Below are 27,173 nucleotides of genomic sequence, written 5' to 3' on the forward strand. Positions count from 1 at the left end.
GTACAGCTAACTTTCAAGCAATGTAACTCCATGGCTTCGTGCCAAACCTGCCCGAGAACTGACTTTATGTAACGCTGAAGAAAAGCCGTTTTGAGGGGCTATTTAGATAGGAGATGGTAAACCTAAGCACCACAGTTCCTCTTGAAATAGATATGTAGGAATTTCTGCATTTCAGAAATTACCTGCTTCTGTGGCTGAGACATCATACTGATTATTTATGTACTCCTTTTTGGTATTTGCTCCTGCTTAAGGCATAGCGTAACATAAGGGTTGTCAGGCATTTCTCTGGATTAAAATTTACTTTCTTTGGGGCTGTAAATGAAGGCAATGCAGTATGTGTGGAATAAAGAGCAGTATGCAATAAACACGAAGTAATGAAGGGATTATATATTTGTAGGATGGTTGTGCTTTTTCAGGGGCACTGCTCTGTGTAGTCCCTCAGGGCGACGTTGCCCGGTCAGGGCTGTAGCTCTCGCCCTGCCCACCACTAGCGCACGCCAAAGCAGCTGATCGGCCGTGGATGGTTTTTGCAGGAACCAAGCCAGAGCTGAGCTGCCCTGGGCACCCGGAGAGAGGCAGGCAGAGGCACAGCAGGGAGGCAGGCAGTGGCTGAGCAGCAGTGGGGCTAGCAGGGAAGGGAGGTGGTCAGGACCTCTTTACAAATTGTTCCGAGGTTTCTTTGTTTGTTTGTTTTTCCTCCTAGAATTAGCAGGACCCCAGGGTTATCTTTCACCCCACATACCTTCGTATTTCAGTACACAATAAGCCAGGGCTAATACCCTCTCAGTAGCCATGTGCTCAGTAAACTGTTTCTGCAATGAGAGCCCAAAGTACAGCAGAACTGGTTTACTGGTTATACATGTACTTGCAAATATGACCATCACCTGTAACGTGCTATGGCTGTGTGATTCAAGATCCAAGACTGGAATTAAGCTAAGCTATATTGTTGGGCTACAGCCTTCTTTACACTGCTAGGGACATCTGCACAGATTTAGGTGTTCTTAGGTGGAACTTGGCATCATCCTGCCTAGACCCGCAACATTTCTGACAGCGTTTGCAGTGGTCTCTGAGTGAAAGCGGAACGGTGTGCACTTATCTTGGGGTAGCTTGCAGCTTGAATGGGTATGGGGAGTTTATGAGGGCAAAGTGGCCATCCTTCCGTGGCCTGGGCTGATCCTCGGGGAGCATGAAGGTGAATTTCTGCAGGAGAGTGGTGAAGAAGATGAAGAGCTCCATCCTGGCCAGCTGTGCCCCCAGGCAGACACGTCGACCTGCAGGAAGGGAGCATCCGTGAAAGAGGACGTTAAACCACGCTGGAATCACTGTGGGATGAGCAACCTCTGTGTGCAGACACGGGATGGAGCAAAACGGAGGATCAGAAGCTGCTTTGCTCAGGAAGGACAGAAAGAAGAAGGTGAGAGTGCCTGGTTAACCATGTCAAAAGGGCACAGGCACTCACAGCTAGTTAGATGGGGACACCCTGTCTGTTGTGCACAGCATCATAGAATAATTTAGGTTGGAAGAGCCCCCTGCAGGTCACCTTCTTACCCCCGGTCAAATGCAAAGAGACTACCCCTGGACTTTCACTTCCCAGGAGGCAGATCACCACTCCTGCTGTGCACCTGGCTTGCAGCTAGATCCTCCCCTTAGATTTACCTGCTGAGAAAGGCATGAAGGCCTCCGGTTTCACAAACTGCCCGTTCACGTCCAGGAAGTGTTCGGGGTAAAACTCATTTGGCTTCTTCCAGACTGACTCATCCTTCAGCACGGAAGACAAGTTGGTGATGACTGTCGTCCCCTGCACTCCTCCACAAGAGGAAACAACTTACGTGAGAACAGCAGACTTATCTTGGCGAGATGGATCAGCGCTGGCCCCTCTTTAGTCAGTCTCTCCCGTCTAATAGCAACCATCACTAGATGCTTCAAAATATGGCACTGAGCTCCTCTTCTGTATCTTAGCTATAACGGAGGTAAAGCAGTGCACTTTTCCAATAAGATGGTGCCTGCCCTATGCACCTGAAGCATTTGAACTTTTGCAACTTATATCCTAACAAAGGCCATTGCATGCAAATGCTAATTTCATGGTTACATAGTGGAAACAGCTTCTGCTTCACAGATCCTTCTGCACTTACTTTGTAGCTGGAGAGAAAAAGCTAACTGACAGACTTCAAAGCCCAACTTTCACACATGGAAAATGGCAAAGCTTTCTTGTTTCCCGTGTCAATGTTTTAAGCTTAGTGGAGTTACTGCAAGGCTGAAAAAAACATCCCAGGCTTGTATGGCTACCAGCACTGCCAGGACAGAGTGCTTTTGATTCCTGTCACAGTGTCAATGGACCGAATGCCAGTGGCAACTGAATAACTTCAGAGATTTAACTACTGCTGTCTCAGGAAAGGCGGCAAGCTGGTCTCATGTGCCTCCAAAGAGCCTGTCAGGCTGTCCTAGTTGCTTCTTCCAACACAGGCAGTGAATGTCACAGCTCATCGAGAGGAAAGCAAACCTTTGCACTGAGCTGCCACTACAGCTGGGTTCCCATAAAACTTGTGTAAACCTAGAGCACAAACGTGTCCGTCCATCTGTCTGGTCCGTGATTTGGGGCTGGAAATACAAATCTGCAAAGTTATGTGGGGTCACCCACACCCTAGGCCTGGTGTCTGCACATTACGGGGATGCTGCATGGCCCGTCAGGCCATGCTCACCTTGGGAATGAAGTAACCTTGAAGCTCGGTGTCCCGGTATGTCATGTGAGGTAGCCCAACAGGAGTGATGTCCCCACAGCGCTGTGCCTCATGGATCACGGCATTGGTGTAGGGCATGTTCACTTGGTCCATCACGGTGGGTGACCTCTCTCTTCCAATCACCATATCAATCTCTTTGTGGATTTTACCTGAAAGCAGCACAGCCAAGGACTTAGAGCTCCCTTAGCTAAACAGAAGAGGCTGGTACGAGCTGGAGGAAAGCTAGCAGCATGAGCTCAGTAGGCATTGTGCAAGAGCAGGACAAGCAGTTATAGAAATGAACAGAAACTAAAGGGGAATGCCTTTTTTCAGTTGTTCAGGAAAAAAAAGAAAAAGAAAAAAAGAAGAAGAAAGAAACAAAACAAAACAAAACCTCTGTAACTGTTATTTGTGCACAGTGTCTTTAGTAAAGGTCTTGGCACTTGACATGCTACCTTATCCCTCCTCAATGTGCCTGGAAGTGTACTTGTGCAGGCAGCATTTGAGAATTAAAACAGATTAGTGTTTATTCCGAGTATAGGAGGGAGGGTTCCATGACCACTGGAAGTCCCCAGGTAGCCTTCAGTGTGAAGGAGAGTGAACTTACCCTTCCATCTCCAGTCTTTTCATTAGGGCTTCCCCACCGCCACCACTGGGCCTGCTAGAGCAGCTGTATCAGGGGAAGTGTTTCTCCTGGTTTCTTCTAGACCAACAATCACCAAAGCTGTTTCTCCTTGCAAAAGCCCCAAACCATGGATAGGAGATGTTGAGTGTCCTTACAGAGAAATGAGGGTTGAAGGGAACAAACCGCACCTCTGCCTGTCCTCTCACTTACTCTGTGTTTCTGGGTGCAAAAGCATGTACAGAAATGCCCACCGGAGGGTGGTGGAGGTGGTGTCAGAACCAGCTGCAAACAAGTCTGCGGTCACCAGACGAAGGTTGTTGTAATTGAAACCATTCTCTTCAGCCTCCTTACCCTGCGGAGAGCAAACAAGTGTGTGATAGGAGCAAAGACAGTCGCTGGGTGAGAAGACCTTCCTTCAGAGCACCGCTAAGAAGCACTAGATCCGCTTTTGCTGACCAAGAATTTCATTGGCAGAGAAAAGCACAACAGAGGCAATAGTCTGTGTATGACTGATGTGCTCCAATACCGCTGTTACCAGTGTATTTGAAGGTCATCAGTAACCTCCCACAGCCTGCGAGGTGAACATTACTCCTGCCTTCAGGACAGAAGTAAACACCTTGCGCTCTCAGCTCAGCAGGCCACTGCCACTTACTGTAACGTCCTCCCCCAGAGGAGGTGGAACACTGTTAGTCAGGCTTGATCAGATCATAAAGCCCACGCAGCAGCGAGGAGGCTGCACTGATGCGGCAAATGCAAATTAACAGTATTTTGAGGGGGCTATCTGTAGCTACGCATTACAGATTCTCACTGCTTCTGCCCTGGTGTTTTCTTACGATCAGGGGAGAAAAAAATCAGGGTATCATTGCTGCCTATTAAGTCTGCAACACCAATTTCAGCAAAACCGATCTCTCATCCAAATACTAATTGAGCTCAAATTTGCTAGCATATGAGATATGACAAGCTCTCTGCATGAGTTCATCTGCTTGTCTTTTCTAATCCTTTTTATACTTTTCTCTCCTAGGGACTAGCTTCTGCTGAGTTATTCTGTATATTTTGATGCTGTCTTGACATGGATAGCAATTAATGAGGCATTTAAGTTTCAACTGTTATTCAAATAAAAGAACTCTGGCGAGGGAGCTGTGGGACTGGCCTGACTGAAGTTAGCCCAGTGGAGGGATTTATCAGACCGGCTTCTCAGGGGACCTCAGTAAGCAGGAGAGGGATGTGACAAGAGGGAAGGAGGCCAGGCTCAGTCTCCCCCAGTAGAAATGCTCAGTGCAGAGCACGTTAGGTCACGTTGCTCTGCTCTGACATCAGTCGTTAAGGCACTGACAAACATCTTGCATGTCTGGCTTGTCCGCTGGTGCAAACTTAGACATATTCATGAATTCTCAATTATTGACTTTTAAATGTCTTCAGAATGGTGTAGGCTGGAAAGAAGGGAGCTGCCAGACACTGAGGGAAAAATGACAGTGGAAGGTGGTGACAGATTATATGATTTCTGAGGACAATCAAGGAGGGCACAGCATGAAGAAATTAATGCTCAAGATATGAAGTAGAATGAAGAAGTAGAAAATTAGGTAGTAATGGTCTTTAGAGAGCTTTATGACAAAAGTCAGCTTTCATCAACAAGCTCAAAGAAGTAGAGGAATTGCTCCTGGGCTCTAAGGTTCTGCTGGTCTCTCCCTACCTTTGACATTTCCTTTAAAAACGCATCAGTGAAATCACGGGTGTATTCAGGGTTCCAGGTCTCCATGTGCTTTTGTATGAGAACGTCTATAAAGTCCATGTATGCCTTTTGCCCTCGAAAGACTTTCTGCGGCAGTCCAGGGATGCGCAACAAAATGGGCATCACGTTAAGAAGCTGGTAGGCCAGAACCACAGAGAAAGAGACAAGATATTACGTGATGCAAAAAGAAAAATAATGAAAACACAGTGCTCTCAAGCGACAGAGGGCAGCCTCTTACAGAACATATCACACTTCTATGTTACCTGAGTCAGGAATCCAGCTTCTTCACTCAGGGAGTTTTCAAACAAAGTTACCATTTTCCTGAACACCTCATCACCGTAGTCAAAACGCTCTCCATAGATGATGGTGCAGATCATGTTGCAGACTGCATTGTTTACGAGAAAACGTAAATCGAAAGGACGACCTAAAAACAGAGAGGGAGACCAAGCAAAGAGGCTAAGCAACATCAACCTATTGAACCTCAGAGTTCGGCTACAAGAATACACAAATACCTCCTTGATGTTTTCAAGGGGAAAAAAACAAACAAACTCAAAGTACAAATACGTCATAGTGGAAGAGAAGATCTTCTCATCTCCTACTGTGGTTCGGCTGGTCATTACTTAAGGGAGAAAGCTCCCAAAGAAAAGCTGATTTGCAGGGTTGTTCTGTCACATGCCAGATAACACTTCTGTTTGTGTCTAGATGACAGGTGATGTGCTGTGAAAACTTCACTTTTGTCATGTGTGATAATATCACTGTGTTCCACCAAACTTCATAAAGGTAACAGTGACCAAGCCGTGGGAATAATTATATTTTACCTCTGCTTATTTCTATTCATGTCCTATTTCAGACTGATTAGCTTTACAGTAGCCCCAATGTGTCAGGTAGAAGTGGCTTCAAGGCAGAGCAGGATCAGTAATAATTATGCTGATGGACTTGAAACACTGCATGCATATGGGAGTGGCTGTGTTAGTACTTCTCGCTCTGCATTGTTCTATTGCATTTTCCTGGTTTTTTGTTTGCTTTGTTTTGTTTTTAAGAGCAGTTTGCCCGTCCTTCTGGATGTGACATACCTTCTTCTGCTTTGATTGCAGAGCACAGGAATCCTGCTTCCTCAGTCACTCGCTCCTCCAGGGATTTCTTTCCCATTCCAAAGTCCCTCAAGGTAGAGAGTGTGAATTTCCTTATCTCCTTCCAGACGTGCCCATATCTTGCTACAACAATCCCTGGAATTATGGATGAGCAAGAAATGTCAGGAGCTCTGACATGTACATCTTCACTAGAGAAGAGCAAATGTGAGTTTGAAGGTACGGGTCTGTAGGGATAGATGAAAGGGTCTGATCTTGTACAGCTTATTCACACAGCCATTCTAAAAACTTATTACTGCACCTTCTAATGCAGCTACATGCCCAGTAAAAGTGGAGGGGGAGTTCTTGTGCCAGTGCCTGCAGGAAATGCCCATTTCCAAGGGAAGTACCTTCAGATTTATCTCCGTAGCCCACATGTTCATACATTGGGAAGTATGGCCGGTCAGCAAAGTCATCCGATTTGTGAACCAGGGCTTCCTTCACAGTTTTGTACCCATTCAGCACTACCAGGTTGGTCCAGCAGTTCTGGAGGCTGAAGATGTTTCCAAACTTCTTGTGAAACTGGCAAGATAAAAAAATTGGCCCTGAAAGTGACCCCACACCCAATAGTGCTGGCAAGTAATGTCCGAAATAACCCTTTAGCCTTCCTTAGGGCCTTTACTATTTAGGGGGTTGAACTGCTTTTATTAGGAGACCTTCAGCTGACCTTTGACTGTTGTCTTTGCGGTGAAACATCTCAAAGCAGTGTGAAACACCGGCTGAAGCAGGGAGCAACGCACTGCAACTGGCAAGATTTAATATACAGCTATCCAGCTCAAGCTGTTGCCAAGAACATTGTGCAAGCATTTTGGATTTTGTTTGACAACACAAGGTCAAGGACCTCTTTTGGGATTTTCAGATAGTGCAAGCTCAACAACCCGCTATTTCCTAATACTTGGATTTTGAATACTTTGTCTTGTTTATCTGTCTCTGAAAGCCTAGGCAATTTTTGAGCTAGTTTTGAACTAGTTTTGAGTTCTTTCTGCTAGAAGGAAGTATCGATGATAAAGCGATATGTAGTTTCTTTACATGCATTTGTTCCTAAAGATTGACCCAAAGCCCAGATCCTAGGAGCATGCTTGGAAGAGGCAGCTCCACGCTGGAGTTTCAGGTCAACTTTCTCCCCAAGAGGAATGAACGCATCTAGTAAGGCTGGTAATTCGCACATCCCCTACATCTGCTGTGATCTATAAAAGACACGAAGCTGAGAGCGGGATGATTGCACAGGTAACCTGTCAGCTGTATGCTCATCCAACCCATAGCTTGACATGAAGCTGAGCCTCCTTGAGGAGGACAAGCCCTTCCACTGGACACGGGCTCCCAGGAGGCCAGGCTGAAGCTGCACTGCTGGTCAGTAACACTGAACACAGTGCTCAGGAGAGTGCTGTTGGAAGGTGGTGTCGTAGTAGCAATGCTCACAAAAAACACATTAGTTATCTCTGTTTTCTTTTTCCTTCTTTCTTTCTTTCTTTCTTTCTTTCTTTCTTTCTTTCTTTCTTTCTTTCTTTCTTTCTTTCTTTCTTTCTTTCTTTCTTTCTTTCTCTTTTTCTTTCTTTTTCTTCCTTCCTTCCTTCCTTCCTTCCTTCCTTCCTTCCTTCCTTCCTTCCTTCCTTCCTTCCTTTCTTTTCTTTCTTTTTCTTTTCCTTCTTTCCCTCTTTCCCTCTTTCCCTCTTTCCTTCTTTCCCTCTTTCCCTCTTTCCCTCTTTCCCTCTTCATTTCTGTACTCTGAGCAAATCAAGGAACTGAAATTCTCTGAGTGTATTTGCAGTGGAATTGGAAAGGGAATTAGTACTTCACTGGCACTAGAAATACATCATTAAAAGTGATTACTGGTCAAGACTGCAGTCAGCATGACCCTAATTTGATGTGATTTGAAAATGGTAATCTTTTGGACTATATGAAGGCAAACAATACAAATGCTGTATTTATTTTCTCCATTTGGTGGATTTTGGACAAACAGCTGAGCAGTGTTGTCCTAAAGAAAATAAAGGCCTTTAGAGTTTGCAAACTAATCTGCTGCAAGCTGTGCTGTGCCTTTCCCTCGAGACAGAATAAGCCCTGACTTTGAACAGAAATGCTACAGACATTTTGGGCACTGCTGCTGGGGCAAATCCCGCGAGCTGATCTCTTTAACCGGAGCAGCCCCAGGCCCGTAGGCATGCTGGAGTAACTCACGGAGAAGCCTGCCATTCCCACGACCACGTCCCCAGCCCGCAGGTTGCCCCGCAGGGCTGGCACTCACCTTGTTGAAGGAGAGGTGCGGGTTGTGGAAGTCGATGTACGGCATAGTCCCGACGAATGGCAGCGACATCGGGCCTGGCGGGTAAACAGAGATGTTGCTCCAGTAAGATGACAGCCATAGGAGCAACGTCATTTTGTAGCCTGTCTGCTCCTTGGTCTTCCTCTTTTGACCCAAGACTGTTTCTGCCTCTCCCTTCTGCCTCTTTCTCTGCTCTCCTGCTTCCCTCCCCGGGCAGCTGTCCTCCTTTCCTTGCTTCCTCCTGTCCCCTCACTCTCTTTTTCTGTCTCCCTGCTCCTCTCTCCCTGCAGTTTCTGGCTTGTGAATGTGGAATTTGGCTCTGTCCCCAGGCTCCTCCTCTGTTCCACTCAGCCTCGGGGGAGTGGTGATGAGGGTCATCCCTTTTTCCTCCTCCTCCTTCCCCTCCTTCGCCAAAGCTGGAGCTCAGAGGCCGCTTTGTCCTTGCGACAGAGAGGTGCTGGGGTGCCCTCAGAACAACAAGCACAACAGCAACCCAGTCCTGCTGCATTCTCACGGGGCTGTTTTGTAAGCCTGTCTCCTTCTTGCTCATGCAGACAAGTCAAGGCAGACACGGATCCTAAACACAGGCTGTTCGGGTTTCTGTATGCAGGGCCAAGAAGTTGTTCCATTGGAGCTTGAGTAAGCTCAGGTTAGGTCAAGCTTTCCCATACAGAAAGCACATAAGTGACAGAAATTAGCCTAAAACAGTGACCTGAGACTAAAAATCGTTTTTGGAAATAACAACCTTTATCCAACTCCAAATGTCAGTCAGTGCAACAACCTTGATTTTGGTAGGATACATCTCAACTACAAGGGGGAAGCACGTGCTCACAAGCAGCCTTGCATTTCCAGCCCTTGGGGCAGCAGTAATCCAAACGCAATTATGGAGATAGTCAAAGTGTTTCCTAAAACGGCACAGCTCTGTGCTCCTGGCATTGCTGCCATCGGAGATCAATAAAGCTCTCCATTATGACAGTTAGCTCTAGCTGAAAAGAAGCAATAAACCCATCACCGTTTGATCTGTGATCTCGGTGTGATCACAGAAAAACTCCTAATGGAGCAATTGCTGCGACGGTGATGGAGAGCTCAAGCTGCAAAGTGATGAACCCACAAACACTCTGCAGTGATCTCTGGTGTGTAGCCAAGGCCTCGAAACGCCCCTCACCCAGAGAGGCACCTAAATGCTCGTTATTTGTGCGGGGTCTGTACAGCATGATCAGGGAAACCCTGGCACGTCCCTTGTGAAAGCACTGTGACTCGGGGCTCATCTCAGGCACCTGCACACAAACATACAGCAGGGGAGATGAAGGACAGCAAGTCAGTGGAGCCACCTCACGTGATCGCAGGCCCGAGGACTCGCAGGTGTAGCGCAACGTGAAGGACTGTATGGTCAGGTGCAACCTGGGAGTGTGCTGGAGAAGGCAATTGCCTGACACAAGTGACTGGCGAGCCAACCAGGGGGATGCTCTGATGGGTTTGTTATTCATAAACGAGGAAGATCTGGCCCAGGACATGAAGGCCAAGAGTAAGTTTTCCTGCAGCAGTCATGACGCTGTGGAATTTAAAATCCTGCAAGAAGTCAGCAGGTCAAATAGCATTACAGCCCTTGCCTACAGGAGAGCGTATTTCACCTTGTTCAGGGATCTGCTTGCCAAGACCCCTAAGGGATCTGCCTTGGAGAGCAGAGGGCCCCAGGAGAGCTGCTTCTCTTCAAGGACAAACTCCTCAAAGCATGAGAGCAGTGGATATCATTTATTGCCTTGACTTTGGCAAAGCCTTTGACACGTCTCCTACAGTACTCTTGCAGCTAAATGAGCGTGATACAGACTGGCAAGGCAGATGATAAGGTGGGTGGAAGATTGCTTGCTCCTTGGGGCTCAGAGGGTTGGAATCAGTGGTACAGAGTCCAGCTGGTGGCTGATCACTAGCGACACATCATTAGCTGTCCCGGGGCTGTTAAAGTTTAACATACTTATTAATGACTGGAGTGACGGGACAGAGAGCGCTCCTGGCAAGCACAGACTGGGAAAGCTAACGAGAGCTGAAGTGTGCTTGTGAGTTTGTTGGCTTCGAAGCACCCACCACATTTTGAACAGCTCTGCTGCAAGGTCTTAGGAGACAGAGCTGTGACAGTCCTGTACTCAGTGAGCTGACTTGAGCAAGAGGGGTCTGGATGCTTAAATGTGATCAAGGGATTTCTCTCAGACTCATTTTTGTGACCCACGCACACAGATGACAAGTGAAAAGATGGGAAAATATGGTCTCAGGAACATGACAGACATTGCCAGATCACCCACCTGGTAAAAGGATGTTACTCTTCGGGCTTCGATTTATTTTGAGCTCTAACTTTACAAATTTCAGCTGAAAAATATCCACCTGTGTTCTTTCCTTTTTGCTTATCTTGGCTACAGCTAAAATCTGTCAGACTCCCATCGCTCACCTCTGGGCTGCCAGAAGGATGGTTGGATGGTGGGAATGCAGGCAGTGGATTTACTTTTAGGGACATTGCTTTGAGAAGCCACCAGAAGAGCAACTCCCAAGCTGCTCTTCTTCCTGCGGCTTGGCCTTGATGTTTGGGCTCCAAAGCTGCAACCTGAGAAATGCAGCAGCTTAAGAAAAGATGTTGCTTCCCCCCTGCCATATACACCTTTCCAAATGTTCCTGGGCAAACAATCCTTTCCTCTCCCCACTTCAGGTGGCAAACTAGACAGCTCCTCCACTCCTGATTAGTAGCTTGGACTGCCTTGGCTGGAAAGGACTGGAAGAAGTGGCACAGGTTGGGTCATAGGTAACAAATCTCTATCTGAGAGAAAGGAAGAAAAAAGGGCAATGATGCTTTTGAAGAACAAAAGATGAACATTTGCATTTATTTTCAATAAAGTAATATTTTGAGAGATTTTCAAATCCTGGGGGAAAAAAATCAAAATCCGTACATATTAATTTTAGCTAGCTTCAGCCCCACTATGCAGTGTGCTCATCCTTATGCAATATCAGTTAAGAGACAGGCTGAGTGAAGTTGCAGAAGTTATGTGTGGACATTGCTGTTCTTAGACTGGAGAACCCCCAACATGAACAGAAAGCAAGGTTCGGAAAGAAGCCTGTTGATCTTGCAAAGTGAAGCATCCAGAGGTAACAAAATGCAGGGATTAGCGTTGCCTGCACAATGTTAATTGAGATTTCTTGTCCATATACACCATAAGATCATAATTAATTGCAATCTTTTGCTATTTTTCCTTCCTGAAGGACCCTCCCTCTGTTCATGGGATAGATGATGATCATTTAGTAACCCTGTTTTAATTACACTGTTTGGATTCAAAGCCTGTTTTGCTACCTGCTGATCGCACCCCGCCTGGTGAAAGTCCCGGTTCCTGGGCAGCTGCCAGCAGCCAGGGAAGCGCTCTGCTTTCTCTCCCCACTTTGCTTCAGTGCCGGAGCCAGGAAGCAGCGGTCACACAACGTGAATATTTCCTCGAGCTTTCAGAAATTTCTCATCCACACCCCAGCAGGCTGGCTGCTTTTCCCCTCGCACCGTTAGGTGGATCCAAACCTCAGCAACTTTTCAGTCTGGAGAAGCAAAGCCCCTCGCAGGAGCACAGCTGCTCGGTGTGACGCCTGCTGCTGCTGCCATTCCCCAGCCATGCCGTGCTGGGGGAGACCCCCGAAACCCTTCCTCTTCAGTGGCTTCTTCACTGGCCTTCTGCCCATTTCCAGGGTCCTTTCTTCCCTTCAGTCCCGCTATTTTTGGTCCTTCTCCGTATCCTTTTTCTAGCCCGTCTTTTGCCCATTTTGCCCTAGCTCTGACTGCTTCTCCTCCCAGCTGCTTTAGTGCTGGAAGGGGGCAAGGGGGGAGCGGAGGAGACCGGCCTCGTGCTCCTCATCCTCCCTTGCCAGCCCCAGCAGCCGGCGATAACCACCACCTGCTCCCTTCAGACAGCTCCGGGGGATTTGGGCTGAAAAAAACGAGATCTCTATCGAGCACAGGCAGGCCGGTTTTTCAAGTGCTTGTCAAGTGGCCAAGTTTGAGCACAGTTTTAGGGAGCGGGCGCAATGTGTCTTCCTAACAGAGAGCCGCCTCCTGCCAAGTTTCAAGTGCAGCGCTTCTAAGCATTAAACCGAGAGAGGAAAAACGTCGCCAGAAATTTTTCTAACGGGTGAGGAGGAGGTCAGACAAACAATGGGTTTCTAAGAACGATGTCAGCCATCAGAAATGGATTAAAAATTTTTGGCTGAATGCTCCCAAACAAATTTAGCCGGAGGCACAACCCCAGCTTGGGAAATTTTAGTCTCAGTCGGTTCATTGTGACTGTCTTGGACTTCAGATAAGGCTTCGTAAATTGGAATTATTTGTACAGCTTTAAGATGGGCTGCGCAAACAGCTTGTTCATAATAAAGCAGTCAGCAGAACTGAAATAGCCAAGTCTTTCATAGTTACTGTTACTATGACTTACTGCCAGCCTTCCCACATTGCAAAGAAATCTGTTCTTCAGGCTTTTCTTCCTTAAATTCCCTGTGGCTCCCTACCCTTTTTCCTACACCCATCCCAGCACATCACCTGTTACCAAAGCAGGTCTCGGTCAGACTTTGCTTCTAACGCCCATCCCCAACCTGGCCTGCTTTCCACCAGGCTAATGACAGATTCAACTCCAGATTCTCCTGCAGGCTTCGATTCCTCAGGCCAAACGGCTCCTGCCAGCACCTTCACCCGAGCTCGGCAGGGAGCTGATGGCCCAAACGCTGCTGCACAGGTCCCGTAACAGCGCCGGTCCTGCCCGTCCTGCTCACCCCCGCGGTGCCGCTGGGCTCTGGGGAGGTTCCTGCCCTCTGGAAGGGAACGGCAGCACTTGCCCTGGCTCACACTCTGCTGTGAAACTGTCAGAAAAATACGGCTTACGCCCCCGGCACCGCAGCTGCTGGTCTGTCTCAGCTGCTGGGTTTGGTTTCTTGTTCTTTAAGCTTCTCAGGAGCCGTGGATGTATTGTGTTTCTTTTCATTTTTGGATTAGTGCTGATACCGTGGGGTTTTTTTCTTTGCTGTAACAAGAGTATCCAGGGGAATTTTGGACGGAGGTACTGGCTAAAATCCTGTTATTAATTTTCTTGTAAAAGAAGCATTTAAATCCATATGGGAAAACTCATCCTGCTTTCCTAAAGAGTGAGATCAGTGGGATGCTTTTGAAAATAATGAGGTGATTAACTACAAGTTTGGCAGCCAAAGAGACAGAAGAACCGTGGTTTAGTTTCAGCCATCGATTTGAGCTGTGACTTAGAGGCAAGCAAGCAGCTAGCTGGCATCTCCGTTTCTGCTCTTGAAAAATGTGTTTAATGGTGCCATTTGCCCAGCTGTGATAAAGCATCTGCAAATCGAGGTGCAAAGTACATCTGTGAGGCCGGCCACAGTAATTATTACACGGCAAAGAGGCGGGTGGGCAGAGGGCTTGGAATAGAGGTTAGAAAAGATAAAACAAAAGTTAATTCGAAGAGTCCATTGCTAGAGGAAATGTCCAACTCTGATCTTTTTGTTTTGGCATGGGGAATATTTCACAGGCAGTGCCCTGCTGCTGCTGCTTCCAGGTGCTGGGGATGCCCTGCTTTTCCACAGTTAGGCCCCCAGTTCAGGGATTGCTGCATCAAAACAAAAAGGGGAGCTAATCTGTCTAAAAGAGAGTTGCATTTTTCTCCTGTGCTTAAGACCCTCAGGAGCACCGGCGATAACCCTGACTGCTATTGTCTCCTGGCAATTAAGTCAGTTTCCAGGAACTGGAATGGAGAAATGAGTGATAGTCCTTCCTCTTTCCGCTCTAAGCCCATCACCCTGCTGCTGGTGGCTTCTGAGCATCCCCAGCTTCCCAGGAAAGCATTCGGCGCTGCATGGAGGCTCAGCCCAGAAGGATGAGCTGCAGGAGGCATTCCTCCTAGGACGTACATACTGCTACAATTCTCTGAGACTTAACAAAGGTACAGCTGATGGGTCCTGTTCACATCACCTTCCTGAGGGCTTGGTGGCTGTGATTGAAAGAGAAAGAGAAAAACCTTCTTCTGGCAAAGCGTCGCACTGCCTGCTTTAAGCGTATCTTCAGAGTGATGTTCAGAGCAGACCCGACTTCCGTGGCAGTGGCAAAAAAGCCACGGGCAGAAGCGGCACTGCGATTTTCCCCAGGTTTAGGGGACAGTGAATGCAGACTCAGCCAATGGGCACGAGGTTGGATGCTCCCTGTAGCTGCTTGACTTTGCATCACATCCTCCTGCCGTGCGACTGGGCACCTGTCCCTCGGGTGATGCGGGCTCGTGGCGGGCAGTGCCAGGCCGGCAGCTCCCAGTGCCACAGGGGGAAGCAGCATGAGGCCGGCCGGGCCCCCATCAGGAGGGTTTTGCCCCTGCCAGGGCTGGCAGCAGGCACAGAGGGATCCTCCTCCAACCATGCAGCGTCTCCTGGCCGCCTTCAAAAGCCCAGATGCCCCTCTGGCTTTGCCCACTAACAGAGCGGCAGAAACCTCGGCAATCCCTGTGCTCCCCCAGGTGCATGAGGAGCTCCAGGGGGTGGGGACTGATGACAAGATACAGGAAAACAGTGACGGGTGGGGAAGTGCAAGGAGAGGAGGAAGGAACAGAGGAGACGTGGAGAGCAGACTGATGCCTGCAAAGGCACGTGTATCTGCAGGCCAGGCTTAACCGATGAAGAAAATGTGCCTGCTGTTTGCTGGATTCAATCTGGTGATTGTTCTGCCAAGCAATTCACGAGCCCCTGAATTCTGCCCTTTGTTAAGCAGTCCATTAAATGAGCAGAAGATGATCTGAAGAACTGGCATTGATTCTACGAGCACACTATAAATAACGCAGCACTTCAGCAGTGAAAATAAAACACGTTTGTCCGAGCTCTTTTTGCCCAAATGATTATTAATACACCTAAAATTAAAATGCTCGAACATACAATTTAGATTATCTATAACCTGTGTTAATCATTTCCAGGAGCACCGAGTGCTTGGTGTTAGAGTACAGAGTTTATTATTTTGTTATTTTCATGAATAAAGCAGTGTCAGGCTCTCATTTTTTTTCATGTGTTTATCTGCACTTTTCATGTCAGCATAAACAATGGCTTGAATACAAGTAAGCATTTAGGAGTTTTTATCAATGTATTGGAAACACAGAAGATTGTTGCATGTTACTATGGCAGTGAAAGGGGTTGTTTGTGTTTGAGTTCTGTGTGATGCTCCCAATGATAGTTTATGCCTCGCAAACCCAAATGTGCATTGGAAATCGGAATTTATATTTATTTATGAACAGGAAAACCATGAATAACTGTTTGGGTTTGAAACATTGGCTCAGCCATGCTCACAGTTGGATTAATAACCGTGGGAGCATGTGGCGTGAAATAGAAATTAGAAATGGCGAAAATGCATGCAAGTTCCTAATACGAACAGTTCCGCTACTTGGGTGCATTTTGGAGCTCTGTCCTAAATGAACCGTCAGTTACTTTTGCCAGTAGGAGCTGCTACGTGCTCATAGCAACTGGACATAACAAGCTGATTTTTCTGCGTTCATTTTTTTTCCTCCAGCTATGTAATTGTGGTTTTGTGTTAAAAACATTGCTTCAACAAAAATACCAGCATACTTTCACACATGGGGTATCAGCAAGCAGTCGTCTTTCCTAGAGAGGGAGGGAGGACTTTAAGTGATGGCTGCAACGAGCGCTGAAATGCAAAGTATTTTTCTCAGTGGTTTTTAAGCTGTCCTGAAGGCAGGTGCTAAAAATGAACATTTGGGTGGTAACCACGCTTTGAAAAGCATTGGCTTGTTTAAAATGCTGTAATTTGGAGATTTCAAGAGCCATACTCCATATGGAGATGACAAACTTTAGTCCTCATGTCCACTGAGTAGTGGCGCAGCTGTGTGTGAGCTGACGCCTTCCTGCAGCTCCCCACTGCTCCGAGATAAGGCGCACCGGTTCCTACCCACACAGAGGAAAAGCCCTCAGACAAATCTTTAATTGCTCTGTACTCCTTGTTGCCTATCCCGAAGTCCAAGGCTTCTTGATTTGTCTTCACCGTGTTTTGAACTCAGGCCTAACACCTACGATAGCCTTTGCACTAGGGATTAAAAATCCAACAGCTATATCTGATATAACTTGTTTTCCTGTGCAAGTCTTACACATTTGACAGTGTGGGGCTCCTCCTGTCATGGCATTGCTTCACTGCTGGTAAATCCCACCAGCCGATTGCACCCGTGGAGACAGAGTCCACCTGGGCCCACCCGTGAGTAACATAAAGGGCCACCAAAGAGCGCTTGGGGTGCGAAGAGGGCTCGGGGCTACCAAAACGAAGCAGAAACGCCTTCACACCCAGTCCAACAGGACGAGCTTTGTGTCGTGTGGGTGGAGCAGGGCCGGGGCCTCTGCAGAAGGTGGGAGCAGCTCAGCACGCGGCGGGCTCTGAGGGAGAGGCGCTGCCGCCCGGCACGCTGCGTGACGGGCGCCTGTGGGAGCTCAGAGCTCCTTCCCCAGGTGGGCTGGCCTTGGCTGAAGTCTGGCTTGAAGACCTGTCCTCCTGGGAGTGTCAACGGAAAGGCAGGCTTGATGGAAAGCAGGAAAAAAAAAAAAAGTGTGGAGTTTCAGTTAGAAACTGCATCCCCCTGAAGAAGTAAGGCTTTGAAGTAGCTTCCCTCCTTGGGGTTACTCATCAGCAGCCTGCTCTGGGTAGCTCTGCTGGAGCAGGGCTTGGAGCAGGGGGCCTACAAACGTGCCTGCCCACCTCAGCCATTCTGTGATGCTGTGAGGACACAGGCTCCGGTAACTTCTCTCTGAAGGCCTAAATGCAGGCCATGTTCTGTGCTGCCTCTCCCTGCTGGCTGCAGAAGGTGCAGTTTGGGGTTCAGAGTAACCTCCCGCTGCTGTTTGAACCACCGCTGCCTGCCTGGGGTGGCTGTGCTAAAGCCCTCAAGGTGGGCTGGGGCTCAGAATTAAAATAAATGCTGAATATTTTCAGGGATCCACGCCGTCTGACCACCCTGACTTAACATACCGTTGTGAATGGGTGCATTTATAAGCAGGATAGAGCCAGGCTCTTCTCTGAACTGTGCAGCGACAGGACAAGAGACAACAGTCATGAGTGGCAGCCACCAAACTGCAATCAGATGTCAGGAGAAAGCCCTACCCCACGGGAACGGGGCCCAGAGGGGATGCGGATTCTTCACCCTTCAGATTTTCAAGACATGGCTGCCCAGGGCCCTGAGCAAGCTGGTCTAGTCTTGAGGTTGGCATTCGCTGTGTAGGAGGCCAGAGCAGAGACCTCTAGAGTTCCCCTCCAGTCTGGTCTGTGATTCGGCAGCAACAGGATTTCAGGTAGCTTCAAGAAGTGTAAACGTGGATGACAGGAAAAAAATTCATGTGTGTTCTCTTTGTAACAGTCATGGCTGCTGCCTGGGATTCCCTGTCACAGACACTATTTAAATTCTTCTTTACCTCGTGGTCTAGGGCAGGTATACCTTTGTGAAGCAATGGGGAAATTTTCCTCAATTTGGGAAAACAAAAATAATAGCTGAAGAAGTCTGGAATCAATTTATGATTCTATGTTAAAAGGACAGAGAAAGAGATAGAGAAAAAAGGAAGAATTTCAGAACTCCTGACTCGCCCAGATGATGAGGAGAGCTGATAGGCCAAAAACCCAATCTGAGGAGTTGCTGAAATAGCCACCAGACACCAGCGATGGTGACCTCCTGAAGGAGGAGCCTGGAGGTGCCAGGATTTCTGTGCCTGGCGTGGCAGTGACACCGACCACTGACGCCCTTGGTTGCACCAAGGGTGGGACAGAGGGCTGAGAAATGGGAACTCCTGCATCCCAAATCCTTTGGGCTACAGCTCCACAACAAAACCCCCTTAAGAGCCTCAAAGATGAATTATGAAAAGTAAGGGTGAGTTAGCTGCAAATACCACCGGCATGCAATGCACAGATTACCTGAAAGTAACAGAAGATGGAGAAATGCAGCACCGCAGTCTTCCTGTAATCAGCAGAAAGAAGGATGAAAATGGCTCAGCCTGTTTACACCTGTTGTGAGCTCTCTGGTGCTTTTTGAATCTTGGTGTCACCAGGCTTCTCAAAATCCTTAGGGGTAACTTTTCTCTGACAATTACAGCAGTGTGAGCCACAACAGCTGCGGTAGAAATCAAATTCAAACATCTGCTGCTGGTGCAGAAGTAAAAACAAAGGGAAATACACGAGTTGGTTGCCTCTCTCTTCTCTAAGATGGCTTGTGCTGTGTGTCTGCTCAAAGTATATTTCAAGGACTGATACTTAGGAAGTTGTGGCTTGAAAGTACAAAGACTGCTTACTACAAGGAGGGCTTTTTTTTATTTTTTTCCTGCATGAATGCTCTCAGCTTGTGCAGAGATACAGCATCTCCTGGGAAACCTTGAATTGAGACATTTGAGTTGTCCAAGTGTGCCCTGCACTCATCATGGACCCGAGCCTGTATGAACGGATTCTTACTAGCACTTGCACAGCAAGCTGTGCAAGCTGGTCAGTGAACACAAACACTACTCATTTTTCTCTGCTATCGGACACCTATACTCATGTATTTACAGATGGCGGTATATGCTTGCAGATCAGAAAGAAAAGTACGTGTATTCCTAAAAAGAAAAAAAGCAAAACTGGATTTCCTTGATGCGCCAAGCGAAGAAAGAGGAAGGTTAGAGGACTGTTGCAAACAGCCAGATGAAAAGGCTGTTCAAACAAGCCCCAGACAGACCCTTTCTTTAGCATCGTAAAGGACAATAAAAGAAAGCTCTACCAGACACTTCATTAAGCACTTGACTACAGCCTAGGAAGCACTTTTGTTTGTTTGCTTTTGGTTTAGATTAGCTACTCTGAAATTCCAAGTAACTCCAATAAATGCTAAAAAGGAGGGGCAAATCTCTCTGCAAAGCATGTTTTTAGAGCTTGCACTGACTTCTAGTTTCTCTCTGACTCAACCAGCCCTTTTAATTAGCCCACATGAAACCCCGGAAGACTAACATCCCTCCCTGGGACAGGACAAAGACTTGGCAGTCCCACATGGATGCACATCCCATCTCGGTGCCCAAGGGACCAGCCCTGTCCCTGAGCTTTGTGTAGCCCTTGGCCTCTGCTCTGCTGACAGACAGACAACTGCTGAGCAGGCATGGAAGCAGCCTTCCTTTTCCACATTCATTGCAGGCTGCTATCAACTGGCATTAGAAAAGCAAGATAAAGCATGTGTGCTTTGAAGAGGGACAAACAAACCCAGGTGACCTGGTCAACAGTCCATTTTTAAGAAGAGCAGAGTCTATTTCGAACTGCTATTTGGATGAAAAATCGTTGTTCCACCTTAAAGAATTGATTTGGGGGCCTGTTGTATGATAAGTGGCACAGAGTGAGGTTGGCATGGTACCCATCTAGGCTGTTCTTCCAAAACCAACACACATGCAACCTCAAACTTCATAAGTGGTCACCAGGTACAGCCATGCCCCAGCGAGGCCTTTGCGTGCCTTTCTGGTGGTCTCAGGCCTCCTCCTCTCGTGCCTTAGCATTCCCAGAAAGGAGCCCCAAGGACAAACCTCCCAGGACTTCTCCTACTGACCCGTTATCTCTTCCACGCCGTTAGGCCCCTCGGAGGAGGTGGTCTCACCTCCCCGTGGTGGTGAGAGGCACTCGGACCGCAGCAGTTGTCCGGCAGTTGTTTCAACTTCAGTTCTACTGCAGCTGTTGTGGCTCGCGCTGTTGTAATGGCTGAAGGGTTACCCCTAAGGATTTTGAGAAGCCTCGTGACACCAAGAACCAAAAAGCACCTGAGAGCTCGCAACAGGTGTAAACAGCTGCAATGCTGATGGGGGTGTTCGGCAGTGCTTGGGGTAATTGGGCCACGCTTCCGAAGGCCCCTTGCAAAGCAGAATTCATTCCAGTAACCAGCAGGCTGCAGCCACTGGGGCTGATTATTAGGGATTGGCATTATTTTTTTAGCCATTTCCACTTCTGATTTGTTCATCATCTAGACTGCAACAAGTCTGCAGAGTCCAAAAGGCGCACCTTCTTCTGAAGCAACAAACCACAAACTCGACATCTATAAATCCTTCTTCCGTATTTGTCGTAAGGTATGCTCATACATCTGCTGTAACAGCATCTTTTTCAAGCCTTTGGCTGGAAGTCCAATTATATTTTCCTACTACAAACGCTATAAACTGTACAGACCTTTCCCTTTTTAATCGCCCCATTAGATGTGGTGGTGCTTCTTTGATGAATTAGCTTCAGCCCACAGGAATCTGGTTGCTATACAACGCAGACGTGTCTGTACAGCTCCCAGCTCCCTCCCAGACATCTCAGCCGTTTTTTGCTTATCCCTGCTGAAAGATGCGAGACTGAAAAGATGTAATTTCAATAAAACTCAGGAAAGTCGCTGTCATAATGTCTCAAAGCCAGGGAGCGCTGACCCTCGAGCCCACTGTGACCTCCAGGTTTGGTTATTGGCAAATCTGGTTACAACCCCACAGTTAGCGACGTACTGCATGCAGTGCTGGCGGACAAACTGGCTCTGTTCACGTGCAGTGGGTTTTATCATGCAGAAGAGTATGCAATCAGTCTGAATCCCAATCCCTCAGCCAGAGTGGAATACTTCCATCACAGGAGGTTTGCTATGGGCTAAAAATGTTGTTTGTTTGTTGGCTTTCTTAATTACTAAGATGGGAGATAACTTTATGCTGCTGAGAAATATCAGCATTTCTAAAGCTAGCTAAGGTCAAAATCCTGAAATGATAGCATTGAAACTGAGTTGAGCAATGAATTACAAGAAACCTCTATAGGACAAGGAGGAAAGGGAAGCAATCTAGGCTCTGAATATAGCCTCATGACAGAAGTGAGCAAACAAGCCATGCTTTTCTTCCAATTCATGCTCCCTTTGGTAGGAGGGCAAACTAGCACATGGGTCCCACTTAAGAAATGAACTCTTACAAAAAGACTCTCTAAGGAACATCCTGTTCACTTTTTGTCTGGATGAAAAGGTGAACTTTTTGGATCTGATCAAAAGCACAGGCAGAGAAAAAAATTAAACACTCATGTACAATGACAGCATCTGTTTCACTAACCTGCAGACTGTAAGTAAAACCTTATCAGTATGGAAGTGATTTTTCAGTGATGTGCTTTAGCCAAACTGTGGCATGCAGAAAAAAAAAATAAAAAAAAATGAACAGACAAAAAACCAGTGTGAGTTACTGGTCTCCCATGATACTCTAATAGTTACTTTTGCTCTCTAACTTAATTGAATAAATTATCTGGTTCACAACACACTGCAGGAGCTCAAAGCAAACAAACAAAACCAAAGCACACCAACCCACAAGATGGTTGTTATAAGTGCACCATAGCCAAACAAGAATCTCACCCTGTTTCACCATAAAGAGAATTCCAATCGAAACCTTCAATTGTAACGACACTTCAACTTCTCTTAGGAAAGTCAGTGCCACAAAACATTAGCCACATCTTTGTATTTTCTAGATCTGTAACTAAACCTGGATTATCTCTGTGGTTTTTTTTTTACACAATTTTTAATCACTAAAAAAAAATAAATAAATTCCAAACCAATGATGATTGATTTATTTATCCTCAACCATCCAGATACCCTGTTCAACTTCCAAAGGCCTGATACCTAAATTCAGTTTTCTACGGTTTTAGATAGAGGTCTGTTTTTCCTGGCTATTCTGGTACGTCAGGGACTAGATCAGACAAACCAATTCTGTACTCTTCTAACCAAATATCTCTACTACGCCCACCACAACCATTGCACTCAAGATGGCACATACGATTCCTGATGTCGTAACAGTTATTAGCCGTAATTTAGAAAATTTGTATCTGACTCAGCCCCAAAATATTCTCCCCCTAACCGTACCAGCTTAAATGCATTATCTTTCCTCACATATGCTGCCTCTTTACAGTTGTAGTTTGTACATTGTTTTTACATTGTAGTTTGTACTGCATGTTACATCATTTAGTTTCTCATACCTTGACAGCACTATCCACCTCTTTTTTTTAAAATTATTTTTACTTTTTTAAATGCATGTCCCACCGAAAACTTTGTTCTTTAGCTTGGCACTAGCTGGACTCCATGAACTAGATGTACAATATTCTCTGGGAGATGTTCTGCCCTGAAGCCCTGGAGTGTTTTTGTCTCGATATCGTTGCATGTCATCAGCTTGTCTTGTTCTGATTCAAAAGGTTCAAGAACATCACAAACCCTGGTCAAACCCCCAATCACACCTGTGTCGTACACAGATTAGCAAGGATGGCCGCCACCTTCTGTATCGGCAGCTGAGTCTGCTTTCTCCTCTGATGCGCAATCTATAAAATCCACAGTAGTCTATGCCTTGGCTTTCGAAGTGTAGATTTCACATGCAATAAAAATCCATGAATATAAATCAATCAACAGCTCCCAGTATCAAGATGTGCTTGCTCTACGTATCCCAGACTGTCCATCAATTCCTGCAGGGATTTCCTTTATCCTCCTGGCCTCCAGCTGAACCTTGACCAGCTCGTATTTATAGACATCCTTTGTGTATTTCATCTGCTGAACATCCTTTAAGGGGGAGAAAGAAAAAAAAAAAGGGAAAAAAAAATCACCACACCACCATCTTTGACCATGTTGAGCAGTGTTGATTGACTCAGGTGAGTTGTTAGACTTCCTTTTTAAATGGCAACCACTCACTTGGGAAATGCTGTTAAGCCACCACCTGTATTTCCCGGGAAGCTGGTGTTAGTCTCTCCTGTTAGAGATCCCGATGAGAGTCCGACAGCATGGAGAACCACTTTGAAAATGAGCTGCTTTATCCAAACTCTCAGTTCATTTTCTCATCAAAATAGGTAACTCACAAGTTGTTGGAAGGTCACTGATACACTTCTTGATCCAATTCAGCTGTGGGTCATTTCTGCTTTACAAACTCTAAATTAGCCAAGATTACCAAACCTTTTTTCCTTCTTTCAAGGTTGGGGTATCCGTGGTATCAAGCTGCTATTGCTTTTGCAGGAAGGAACTGGTAAACATTTTGCACACAGCTTTCAGAATCCGCTTCGGCACTTTCAGCTTCTGATCCGAAATACATTTTTATTTCCAAGTGATTTTATGACTGCTCTGGACCATATCCAAGTTCCCCCAAGAATCCATTAAGCATTCTTTTAGATCCTCGTAGCTTGGCTTTAGAGAATTGTTGTAGCTCTGGTTTCTGTACGTGACTGCCATGCAGATGGCCAACTTGCAGGACCCCTCTCTACGGGACAACACGCTCCTTACCTCCGAAAACCACCCCGATGAGGGGCCAAGTGGAAGCTGACCTGAAGGGTTCGAAGTACTTCCCAACGAGAAGTATTTGTCATGGAGTCGAGAGCGGTACAATTTGTTGATTTACTTTACTGTACGTGACTCCCACTGCCTTCCAAACAAGGTGTGCAAGGAGCTCTAGAATTGCCACAACTGCCGTGAGCACACACAAGGAAAACCTCTGAGACTCCCTCCCAGCCATCCCGAAACTTTCTCCCTCTGCTGTGTGACACCACCAAAAAGAGCCAAAAGCACCAGATCAGCAGTTTTACCAGTTTGCTGCTGCTGTAGTACTACAAAGCAGATTCCTCACCGACATCAATCAAGGCAATGACTTCCCCCTCCCCTCCCAACAGGTTGAATAGAACAGACACTACGAAAAAAAAAAACATTTTTTATTCAGTTGAAAAGAAGTCATTTACTCAATCACATTAACTATGCTAAAAATGATTTTTTCTGACTACACCAGCAGTTAAATATTTTCAGCACCAATTCAGGACACATTAGTGACATTTATCACAACAGGTCTATTTCTTAATGTAGAAGGACATACTAACTTCAGGAGCTGCTACTGGGAAAGGAGTAAGCAGAAGACTGCCTGTTCTTTCCAAATTCTTATCAGCAAAAGTAGCAACTTCTAGAAATAAATAACTGCCAAATTATCTCCCAAATCTTTAAATCGATCTTTTAAAAATAGAGTTAAAATAGATATCTTAATATGAGCTATCATAGATTTTATTTTTTATGTGCTGAATACTCCAAAATGCGAGTAGTTGAGCAAGCATCCAGTACATAACTTTTTAAAATAGTTCTTCCCTCCCCACAATATCAACCCCCCCCCTTTTTTTTTTTATCCAAGTCATGCTGGTTAGATCCCTATCTATAGTGACTTCCCAGTAAACACCACGCTGTTTGATATCACTAGGATATGCTAACCATCCTATGAGTGAAAGAAGTCAGTGAACCGGTGAAATGCCACCACCTCACATGAACAGAAAATTCATCCAGTCATTGGCTCGTTATCTTGGAGCATCAAACAAATCCTAAGCTTTTATTTTTAAAAGCTTTTGTGGTCTTCCTCTTGCTGGGCCAGTTCAGAAGGTCATCGCTGAAGGCAGAACTGATGAAGGCAAATAAACCAAAAAGCAGCAGATAGTAGTGTCTCTGTCCTTTTAAACAAATCAAGTTCGCACAAAACAAAAGGAGACAAGGTTAAAATGAAGTTTATTAGTTTTTTTGGTTTTTTTAAGCTTTTTTTATATAAAACTGTTTGTGAAACAGCTATTTTATTCCCATGGCAGAGTGACCCCTGAAAGATGCACTAACCCCTTTCTTAAGGCCTTAATAAGAAAAAATTCAGAATTTTTTGTTGCTGTTCCTTAAACCCAAATGTTTTACAATTACATAATTTACAAAAACAAAACAAACAAAAAAAAAACAAAACCACATAGTGTAGCCTGTTACACTGACATTCCCTCTTCCTTCTTTTGGAAAAGCAAAACGTAAAATAAAAAAGGGCTAAGTGGATATTCTGAACAGTTTAGCACGCTGACTCCACCAACGTTCAGACTTCCTTTCCATTTCCCCAACCTGGCAGGTACACCACGTCTTCCACCTGCCTTCAGGACTGAAGGCAGCCTCTGGGAATGATCTGGGGGTGCATGCTGTTGCCACAGAGGACAGCTACTCCTTTCCCCAACATGGTACCGATGTTTCCACACGTACAAGGTTAAGTTTGTTTGCGTGACCTAAGCAAGCAGCAGCTACCTCTTCCTTTGTGAGCCACATGACCTAAGAGTTTTCAGATGTTTTTCAAGCTTCCACTGTTGATATATAGTGTTTCTTAAAACTCTAACCTCCCTACCCCACATACACAAAGTACAAACACCCCATCACCTGCATCCATCCAAGCCTTCCTCCCACACCCTACAGTTTATCCTGTGATTTGTTTTCCTTTTAAAATTGAATTTCCTTGGATGTTGTGAGAAAGAAAGCAAGAGGAAGGGAGACAAATCCAGTCTGGAGTACTCCCAGTTCCACGGTTCTTTCCTGCAAAATGTAAGGCTCCGCGAGCCTTGCATTAATTTTGGATTTAATATTTCCTTTAGCTACGGATTTGTTTTTTAATTTGTCTGGGTTTTTGTTAATTTTAATCAAAAAGCATCAAAAGGGATAGCGCACCTTTCATTTAAAACAAAGTCTTTCGAGACTAAAAAATAGATCTTTATATATATATATATTTATCCCTCCCTCTGTAGTTCCCCCCACCTGTTTCCTTTTTCCCCCTCCCCTTCCCACTGTCACTATGGAGATTGTGTCCATGGAAACAGCTGGTTCGGACTCCTTGGTCGGATTCGGTGATGCCATCGGTCTTGAGTGTGATGTAAGAATTTATGAAGGAAGTGCTGGCGTTGGCAGGCACGTCGAGAGGGGGCATGGCTGCACAGTGGGAGAGATTCCATTCAGTCACGAATGTCCACCGCTTTTTTATCTCAACAGCCTAACCTGAAAAACAAAGTGACACCAGTAATATGTCGGAAAGCTTCATTTCCTCGGTCCACCAGCACTCCCCCCGCATTTTGGGGAAACGTACTCGGCAGCCTACTGCGGGTGGCAGCAACACCCAGGTCTCTAGGTTTGTGGACTAAAAACGGACGCAAGCACAACGGTGAGTAGTTCATAAAAGCGAATCCACGTAATGACAAGTAGGAGCTTAACAACCAGCAGAAAACGAACTAAGCCCGGCTACGGAGGAGCCCAGAAGGGCAGAGCTGCCTGCACCCTGACAGAGGAGCTACCTCCAGCAGCGAGAAAGGAGCTCGCTCACCTCCTCTTCAGTCCCCGTCCTGACTATGGAAACTGGAAACAAAGGGGCCAAGCACGTTCGAATGTGATGACAGCTTTGGGAATGCCATACTGTCCGTACAGTTTGGACCCAAATATTTTTATGCAGGTAGACAGTAGCTTGCAGTGGACACGGAGCAGATAATGAAACTGGTATCAGCACTAGAGGAGTCCAGGCACAGGAACCAAACAACCGAAATGGCTAGATTTCACAAGCTAAAGGTAGTTATACAGTTATACTAATTGCTGGTCAAGTAATATCAATTTGTGTTGCCTAATGGCCAGGCTGTGGTGGCAAAAGTTCATGGAAAGACTGCGCTCGTGATGCCTCTACAGACCGATGTGGGAATGTCCAAGTGCTTGGCGTGCTCATTCTCCCTGCCCAGACGTTCTGAGGAGACAAAATGAACTCCAGGAGTTCACTACGTTGGTGGAGGTGTAGTTCAAAAGAGAAACTGCAGACAAAGTTAAAATTTCATTTCTCTAAGCCACAGTTCTCATTCTTAATCTGCACAGCCAAGAAAGCAAAGCTTGAAATAATATATTCCTTTCTTCCCTTCTCCCGCAAC

At 46.3% G+C, this 27,173-nt stretch overlaps 2 protein-coding genes across 8 annotated transcripts in view; both read right to left on the reverse strand.

The window, feature by feature from the left end:
* Positions 1-301: 301 nt before the first annotated feature.
* On the reverse strand, positions 302-8,790 carry CYP2D6 (cytochrome P450 family 2 subfamily D member 6). The gene is made up of 9 exons (XM_080575579.1): positions 8,441-8,790; positions 6,549-6,720; positions 6,145-6,297; positions 5,335-5,495; positions 5,033-5,206; positions 3,553-3,694; positions 2,700-2,887; positions 1,657-1,798; positions 302-1,271 (listed from the first exon to the last, which is right to left on the reverse strand). Exons 1-9 carry the CDS (start codon positions 8,570-8,572, stop codon positions 1,093-1,095), a joined length of 1,443 nt encoding a protein of 480 aa, XP_080431705.1. The 5' UTR covers positions 8,573-8,790; the 3' UTR covers positions 302-1,092.
* A 16,177-nt stretch (positions 8,791-24,967) lies between these two features.
* TCF20 (transcription factor 20) overlaps positions 24,968-27,173 on the reverse strand; it is a 119,982-nt gene continuing 117,776 nt past the window's right edge. For all 7 annotated transcript variants that reach the window (XM_080575572.1, XM_080575578.1, XM_080575577.1 and 4 more), the window contains one exon: positions 24,968-26,265. Coding sequence is in view for 1 of the 7 variants with exons in the window: in XM_080575578.1 (XP_080431704.1) it covers positions 26,248-26,265 (18 nt within the window). In the remaining 6 variants the exon portion in view is untranslated. The remainder of the gene's footprint in view (positions 26,266-27,173) is intronic.

This window comes from Anser brachyrhynchus (genome assembly GCF_964034855.1).
Source record: "Anser brachyrhynchus genome assembly, chromosome: 1".
Classification (NCBI taxonomy): domain Eukaryota; kingdom Metazoa; phylum Chordata; class Aves; order Anseriformes; family Anatidae; genus Anser; species Anser brachyrhynchus.